Below are 8,277 nucleotides of genomic sequence, written 5' to 3'. Positions count from 1 at the left end.
TGGTGTGGTTGGCTGGTTGTTCGGGGGTGCCGTGTATCTGGCACAAGCGATCGAGTATCCGGTCTAAGTTGGATGGGCCCGGAGGGTTTCTTTTGAATGACTTCTTCCGCTGACCGGGTTTAGAGCCTCTGAATCCGGCATTGACTGTCGTATCCTCAGTATTGTCGCCATTAATGCGGCGCTTGTGCTTGTTGCGACGTGACCTGCCATTGTTGTCCTTGGTATCCGAATTACCAGGGCTCTTGGTTATGTTATTGCTACGAGCTAGCCAGCTGTCTTCGCCCGCGCAGAAGTGGGTCATGAGTGTCGTGAGGGCTGGCATAGATTTCGGCTTTTCCTGTCCTAGGTGTCGGGCAAGCCATTCATCTCGGATGTTGTGCCTGAAGGCGGCAAGGGCCTCGGCGTCTGGACAGTCGACTATTTGATTTTTCTTGGTTAGGAACCGTGTCCAGAATTGCCTGGCCGATTCCTCTGGCTGCTGAATTATGTGGCTTAGGTCATCGGCGTCTGGTGGTCGCACGTAAGTGCCCTGGAAGTTGTCGAGGAATGCGGATTCTAGGTCCTCCCTGCAACTAATTGACTCTACTAGCAGGCTGTTAAGCCAATGTCGAGCTGGTCCTTTAAGCTTGAGCGGGAGGTATTTGATGGAGTGTAGATCATCACCGCGGGCCATGTGGATATGAAGGAGGTAGTCCTCGATCCATACCGTGGGATCAGTTGTGCCGTCATATGATTCAATGTTTACAGGCTTGAAACCCTCGAGGATTTGATGATCCATTACTTCGTCTGTGAAGCATAGTGGGTGTGCGGCGCCCCTGTACTGGGCTATATCACGGCGCAGCTCGGATGAGCTCGGTCTGTTGTATTCGGCCTGGCCGTATTTATCATATCCAGTGTGACGCTTATCATCACATGATGTGGGTCGCCCACGCGATCCGTAGATCGATCTTGTTTGCCTTGCCTTGTCCTCCAGTATGTCTCGCAAGTCTGTTGTGTCTCCCCGTACTCTGTTTTGTTTTGAGCGGTGCCGGGGTGTGGCTTGGGTCGAGGGCCCGAAGGTCTCTCTGTCACGGCCACGGGGTGGCCGATCGGGCGCATCGTACGCTGGTAATGTAGGTCTAGTTGCTTCCTCCTCAAGTTGGGGTAGCAGCCTGCGCTTTGGGTAGCTCTTGGAGGGGCGCTCGAGTTTATACTCTTCGGCCGCCAGGACTTCGGTCCATCTGTCGGCTAGCAAGTCTTGGTCAGCTCTAAGCTGCTGCTGTTTTTTCTTGAGGCTGCATGTCGTGGCCATAAGCCTGCGTTTGAAACGCTCTTGTTCGACGGGATCCTCTGGCACGACGAATTCGTCGTTGTCGAGGCTTGCCTCGTCTTCGGAGGGAGGCATATAGTTTTCGTCCTCAACCTCTCTGTCGGCCGCTCTCTCCTGAGGGCTGGCTCCTTCGTCCTCCTGCACTGAATCCTGCTGGAGGGGGTTATCTTCGGCACTGTCCGGCGTGTTGTTATCTCCGGTGCCGGATTCGCCGTTCTTGCTTTGGCGGGATTTAGAGCGGCGCCGCTGACGTCGGCGCTTGGGTTGCTTCCTGGAGGGGTCATCCTCCGTTTGTTCCTCGCCATCCCCTGCTTTGGGGGTGTCCACCATGTATATGTCATATGACGAGGTGGCTTTCCAGTTCCCTATAGGTGCTGGTTCTTGGTCGTCTCCTTCATCGGCGTCCATACCGTCGATGTCTTTGGAGTCAAAGTCGAGCATGTCGGTTAAATCGTCGACAGTGGCTACAAAGTGGGTGGTGGGTGGGTTTCAAATTTCTTCGTCCTCCGTATCCCAACCCTGCTGACCATAGTCCGGCCAGGGCTCTCCTGACAAAGAGAGAGACTTTAGGGAGTTCAGGGTATCGCCAAAGGGCGAGTGCTGAAAGACGTCTGCGGCGGTGAACTCCATGATCGGAGCCCAATCGGGTTCGATCGGAAGGGGTGCCGAAGATTCGGAGTCTGGAGCGGAGTCCGGCACCTTGGAGTCACGGGCCTTGCAAAGGACTAGGCTAGTATTCGGCTCTATCGTCGTAGAGATCGCGGCTCCTGGGGCGGCGTCCAACCGTCCGTCCCTGGTTAGCGCGGTCGGCTCCGAACTAACGGTCGGAGCAGACTCCTGAGCGGCACTCCGAGCGCTATCCGGCGGCAGAGCTAGATCATGCCCATCGAGACAGTGCGGCGCGCTCGGCCGTGGCTCGAATCTGTCGAAGATCAAGTCCCCGTGAATGTCGACCGTGTAGTTTAAGCTTCCAAATCTGACCGATGGCCAGGGGCGAAGCTTTTGATCTGCTCCAGATGGCCAAACGAGTTGGCCCGCAGTGCAAAGCCGCCGAATACGAAGATCTGTCCGGGGAGAAAAGTCTCGCCCTGGACCGCGTCGTGGTTGACGATCGAAGAAGCCATCGGGCCTAAAGGCGACGACACAGAGGAACTCTCAATGAAAGCACCAATGTCGGTATCAAAACCGGCGGATCTCGGGTAGGGGGTCCCGAACTGTGCGTCTAGGCGGATGGTAACAGGAGACAAGGGACACGACATTTTTACCCAGGTTCGGGCCCTCTCGGTGGAGGTAAAACCCTACTCCTGCTTGATTGATATTGATGGTATGGGTGTTACAAGAGTTGATCTACCACGAGATCAGAGAGGCTAAACCCTAAAAGCTAGCCTATGGTATGATTGTTGTTCGTGCTACGGACTAAAACTCTTCGGTTTATATAGACACCGAAGAGGGCTAGGGTTACACAGAGTCGGTTACAATGGGAGGAGATCTTCATATCGTATCGCCAAGCTTGCCTTCCACGCCAAGAAAAGTCCCTATCCGGACACGGGACGAAGTCTTCAATCTTGTATCTTCATAGTCCGGGAGTCCGGCCAAAGGTCATAGTCCGGCCATCCGGACACCCCCTAATCCAGGACTCCCTCAGTGACGTTGTGGTCGACCTGGTGGGCAAGAAGGCGAGCGATCCATGAGAATGAATTTCAGCCTCTTCTTTCCATGTTCAACTTTATTAGGAAATACCTTGATGATCTTACACCCATTCCTTGTCAGACTAAGAATTGGAGCTCAGCTCGGCGATCATCAAAGTGGAAACCATCAAAGGAGATTTTTCACAAGTTTCAGGTTGATGCAACGATTTCAAAGAATGAAAATAGAGGGGCATTAGCCACCATATGCAGAGACTATAGCGGCACGTACATCGGCTCTTATGTTGTGATTTTCGAAGGTATGACATACCGAAAAGCCTCTATACGTGATGCATTTGCCTTGGCTGAGGATTTGTACATCAAGAAGCTCCATATTACAACTAACTGTTTAGCGACGATCAATCATCTGAAGTCAGAATTTAGAGGGCCAAATGCTATGGTGATCAATAACATTAAAGAGAAAATGAAGGAATTTGAAGAGGTCCATCTGGACCACGAAGGCAGAGAATGCAATTTTGATGTACACAGTATAGCTAGAGTGGCTTTGTCACCAGAGGTGGGGCGCCATGTGTGGCTGTTACACACCCCGGATATTACTTGTATCCAAACTTTTGTTTTAGTTGAATAAATTCTAGTGACACTAAATCCTTTTTGCACAAACTGATCCACAACTTCTAAAAACGTATCTGGGTAATGTAATGCAGGACAAACAGTGTTGGACCACTGGCCTAAAGAAAGAGAAACGAGACAATAGGAATAATGGGTGGTATGTGCTCCCTTTGACAATCATCTTCATTGGTCTCATAGCCATTTATTATGAATTCGATAATATACACAAACTTCCATTGCGTTATACCCCATTTTATGGTACACAAAATTATTGACCTGTCATGACCCTGCTGGACCATCTAGAGATAGTATCCTATGATCACTAAATCCCTACGGAAGAGAACAACATTTGTACCCAGAAAGCGTGCACCTAGCAAAACGACGCACCCCCTTGCACTCTCTGTTTACTCACCTCAAAAGTGAATAGGGACAACATACATAATTTCCACTGGTCCCCTAAAGTACACAAGGTTGCATAGTCAACATCGCACTGCTAGTGGGCCCGCCAAGTCACCTGAGGCTAAACTATCCGTCCCGGTTGTTGAGTAGGCCCAGGGAACCTGAACTCGCTCGGGCCTGGACCTGGGCCTGGGTTTGGACCGGTCTAGTGAGAGCCATAAGTTTGGTGGGTGAGATGGGCTTCTTCGCATCGGCCCGCTTCATCCCCTCCGTCGTCTCGCTTCCGGCTGCGTTCCCCGCCTTCCGCGTGTCGGTGCCGTCGTCGTGCCGGATGCCGCGTAGCAGGGCCGCCACGTCCTTGATCGTCGGCCGGTCCTCGGGGCGCGGGCTGGCGCACAGCAGCGCAATGCCGAGGGCTTGCAGCATCTCCTGGACCTGCGTGTCCGGCCGGCCTTGCAGCCTCGCGTCCACGATCTCCGCCGGGTCGCGCTTCCGGCACAGGTGGTCGCGCACCCACTGCACCACGCTCTGCCCCTCGCCGAATGCCGGGTCCAGCGTGCGTCGCCCCGTGATCATCTCCAGCAGCACCACGCCGAAGCTGTACACGTCGCTCTTGGTTGTGATCTTGGTCATGCACCCGTACTCTGCATCAACCATGACGACAAATGTTAATCCGATTTTTTTTCTTTTAGATGGAGATTGAATTTTAACTGAGTAGCAGAGTTGGAATTGCAGTGATTTTTTGAAGGGACGGAAATGCTTACCGGGAGCGATGTAGCCGTAGGATCCGGCGAACGGCGGAGGCGACGAGTTGGTGTCGTCATCGGCGACTCGTGCCAGGCCGAAGTCGGCGAGGCAAGCCTCGTAGCGGTCGCCGAGGAGGATGTTGTCGGCCTTGATGTCACGGTGGATGATCCCCGGCACGCAGTCGTGGTGGAGGTAAGCGAGGCCCTCGGCCACGCCCACGGCGATCGCGAGCCGCACCTCCCACTCCACGACGGCGGCGCCGGTCGCGCCACCGTGCAGAAGGCCGCCGAGAGTGCCGTTCGGGAGGTAGTCGTAGAAGAGGAGTCGCGTCCGGCGGTTGGACGCCCATCCCAACAACCGGACGATGTTGCGGTGTCGCACCCGGGGCAGCACGCTGATCTCGCACGCGAACGCCTCCACGGACGCCTCGTCGCATGACTGGAATTTCTTGACGGCGACCGTGACGCCGGACGACGGGATGTTAGCACGGTACACCGCGCCGGACCACCCGTGGCCGATCACGTTCGCCGGAGTGAGGCTGCGAGCCACATCGGCCACGCCGATGTCCAGCTTCTGGTACAGCGTCACGTCCCACGGCGGCGACATCTCGGAGTCCTTGTCCTCGCTGGCACGCTCGCCGCGCCGGCGCCACCCGAACAGGACGAGCACCGCGGCCACCAGGAGGACGACGAGGGCGGTGAGCAGGACAGCCATCGCGACACGAGCGGCGCGGCGTGCCTCGAGCTCACGGTCGCCTGCACCACCAGAGCACCGCGAGAGGCACAGTGCCTGGTTGCCCTCGACGTCGCTGGTCGGGAGCTTCGCGAAGAACGCCGTCTCCGGAAGCCGGCCGGAGAAGCCGTTGAAGGAGACGTTGAGCGCCACGAGGTTCTGTAGCGCAGACAGAGCCTGGACATCGCCGGAGAGCTGGTTGTGTGACACGTCGAGCACCCCAAGCCTCACGAGCCCTGCGAACTCCGCTGGCATCGAGCCGGAGAAGCTGTTGCAGCTGAGGTTAAGGGCGATCTCCAATCCCGGAATCTGGCCGATGCTCCCCGGAATGTGACCGGACAGCGAGTTGCCGCCGACGTCGAGGAGCTGGAGGCGGGAGCACGAGCCAATCTCCGGTGGCATCGCTCCGGACAGCCGGTTGCCACTGAGAATGAGCTTTGTCAACGAAGTGAGCAGGCCAATGTCGGACGGGAGCGCGCCAGAGATGGCATTGTAGGAGAGGTCAAGGTACTGGAGCGAGAGCAATTCCTTGAAGAGCCCTGACGGCAGCACGCCGGCGATGGCATTGTCGTGGAGGTCGACGAACGTGAGGTTCCGGCATCCTGATAACTCTGTGGGGAGAGCACCGGACAGCCGGTTGGAGCCCAGGTCCAGGAAGCTGAGGCTCCCAAGCATGCCGATTTCCGGTGGTATCGCGCCGGCGATGTGGTTGCCGCTTGCCCGGAACCGGTCGAGGGACGTGCAATTGCCAATCTCCGCGGGCAACTGGCCAGAGAGTTCGTTGTTGATGAGGAGCAGCTTGGACAGCCGTGGAAGCTGGAAGAGCGACGGTGGGATCGGCCCGGACAGAGCATTGGTCGACAGGTCGAGCGCCTCAAGGCTAGTGCACCGGCCGAGCTCCGGCGGGATGTTTCCGGTCAGCTGGTTAGCCCACAGGTAAAGCATGCGCAACGCCGGGAGGCTGCCGAGCTCGGCGGGGATGGCGCCCGTGATCTGGTTGTTGTCGAGCTCGAGGTCTGTGAGGTTGCTGCATCGGGCGAGCTCCGGCGGCACCGTGCCGGAGATCTTGTTCCCGCTGAGCTGCAACTCCTGCAGCGACAAGAGTTTCCCGAGCGACGCCGGGATGTGGCCGGTGAGCCCGTTGAGCGACAGGTCGATCACGGCGAGCTCGCTGCACGAGCCGAGCTCCGGCGGGATGATGCCGACGAGCTGGTTCTGCCACAGCAGCAGGTTCTTGAGCTTCTTGAGCGCGCCGAGCTCCGCCGGGATGGAGCCGGATAGCGCGTTCTCGTAGAGGTAGATGTTCTCCAGGCTGCTGCACCGGCCGAGCTCTTTGGGTATCGGGCCAGAGAGCAGCGCCGTGTAGATGGCCAGCGTGGTGAGGTTCTTGAGGCGGCCGAGGCTCGCAGGGAGCGGGCCGGTGATGCTGGTCTCGGCGAGGCCGACCATGGTGAGCCTGGAGCAGCTGCCGATCTCCGTGGGGACCGCGCCGTGGAGGTTCTTGTTGCCGCCGCCGCGGAGCACCTCGAGGCTGGCCATGCGGCCGATGGCCGCCGGAATCCGGCCGCCGAGCTGGTTGTCGTAGACGATGAGCTCCCGGAGCGACGTGAGGTTGCCGATGGCGTCCGGGATGGCACCCTCCAGCCGGTTGGAGTTGAGGTAGAGCGTCTCGAGCTTGCTCCCCGTCCGGCACAGCCCGGCCGGTATCGACCCCGTGAGCGCATTGTTGCTGAGGTCAAGGTGCGCCAGCACGGGCAGCGCGCCGAGCTCCGGCGGGATCGGGCCCGTCAGGTTCGTGCCGGTGAGGACGAGCCGGGTCAGCGTGCCGCCGACGGCGCCAGCCAGGTTGGCCGGGACGCCGCCGAGGAGGTCGACGAACTGCAGGCTCAGCTCGGTGATGCCGCCGTCGGCATTGCACGTCACACCGGTCCACCGGCAGGGCGACGCGTCCGCGGCCTTCCAGTCCGCCAGCGCGCCAACACCATTGCGCAGCGTCGCCTTCCACGCGAGCAGCGCCGCGCCCTGCTCGTCCACGGCGGCGACGACGGCTGTACCCACGCACAGCATGACAAGCGCGCAGCACCTGACGAGCGCCGCCGCCCACCATTTGCTCCGCCTACCCATGACAGCAACGCTAGCTTGTCTGTAATCGTACCATGCAACTACCAAAGTACAAGTATATGCAAGAACATGAGTACAAGGTAGTAGCGGCAGCTAACTCTACAGAATTGTGTGGTCTAGAGGTGTTAATTGGAGCCAAATGTCTTGCTTATGTTGCAAGCCTAGCACTAGTAACTAATTAATGGAGTGGCGAAGAGGTTTAGCATAAGTAGAGAGAGAGAGAGAGAGTGAGAGAGAGAGAGAGGGAGGGGGAGGTTAAAGAGAGAGAGAGTATTTGAGGTTGATGAGATGATGAAGCAATGGAGGAAGGCCACCTTTGTACCTGCAGAATCTCTGGATCCGAGGCAACAGTGCACACTACCACACCCTGTCTCTCCTAGGAAATTGTTCAGATGTACTCTACTGCTGAATTATCACCGCCTTCAAAAAATATTTGTTCATAGTCACCATTGTGAGGACCCATTGGTGGTTGAGTGAATTTAAATTTGTTACAGGCATCAGATCACCAACGTCTAATTGCTTTGCGATGCCCAACTGGCGAGCTATTTTTATTTTAACGGCGGTAACAGCTTTGCTAGCAGCCAGGAGAAAGAAAAGATGGCAACTGGGTGGGCAGCTTCATCATGGAAAGGGTGTGTCTCAACCTCAAGGGCGATGGAGGCGTCATAGCGTCTTTCTCCTCCTTGGGGCATCGTCTCGGAGCTGGCTACGACT

The 8,277-nt window shown here is 57.2% G+C and overlaps 1 protein-coding gene across 1 annotated transcript; it reads right to left on the bottom strand.

Moving 5' to 3' along the window:
- Positions 1-3,746: 3,746 nt before the first annotated feature.
- On the bottom strand, positions 3,747-7,827 carry LOC123114348 (leucine-rich repeat receptor-like serine/threonine-protein kinase RGI4). The gene is made up of 2 exons (XM_044535789.1): positions 4,728-7,827; positions 3,747-4,607 (listed from the first exon to the last, which is right to left on the bottom strand). The coding sequence occupies exons 1-2, from the start codon at positions 7,564-7,566 to the stop codon at positions 4,090-4,092; spliced, it is 3,357 nt and encodes a 1,118-aa protein (XP_044391724.1). The 5' UTR covers positions 7,567-7,827; the 3' UTR covers positions 3,747-4,089.
- Between the last annotated feature and the right edge of the window lie 450 nt (positions 7,828-8,277).

The sequence above is a fragment of the Triticum aestivum genome, chromosome 1B, assembly GCF_018294505.1.
Source record: "Triticum aestivum cultivar Chinese Spring chromosome 1B, IWGSC CS RefSeq v2.1, whole genome shotgun sequence".
NCBI lineage: Eukaryota > Viridiplantae > Streptophyta > Magnoliopsida > Poales > Poaceae > Triticum > Triticum aestivum.
The sequence above is the reverse complement of the archived record's forward strand: the minus strand, read 5'-3'. Positions and strand labels throughout refer to the sequence as shown.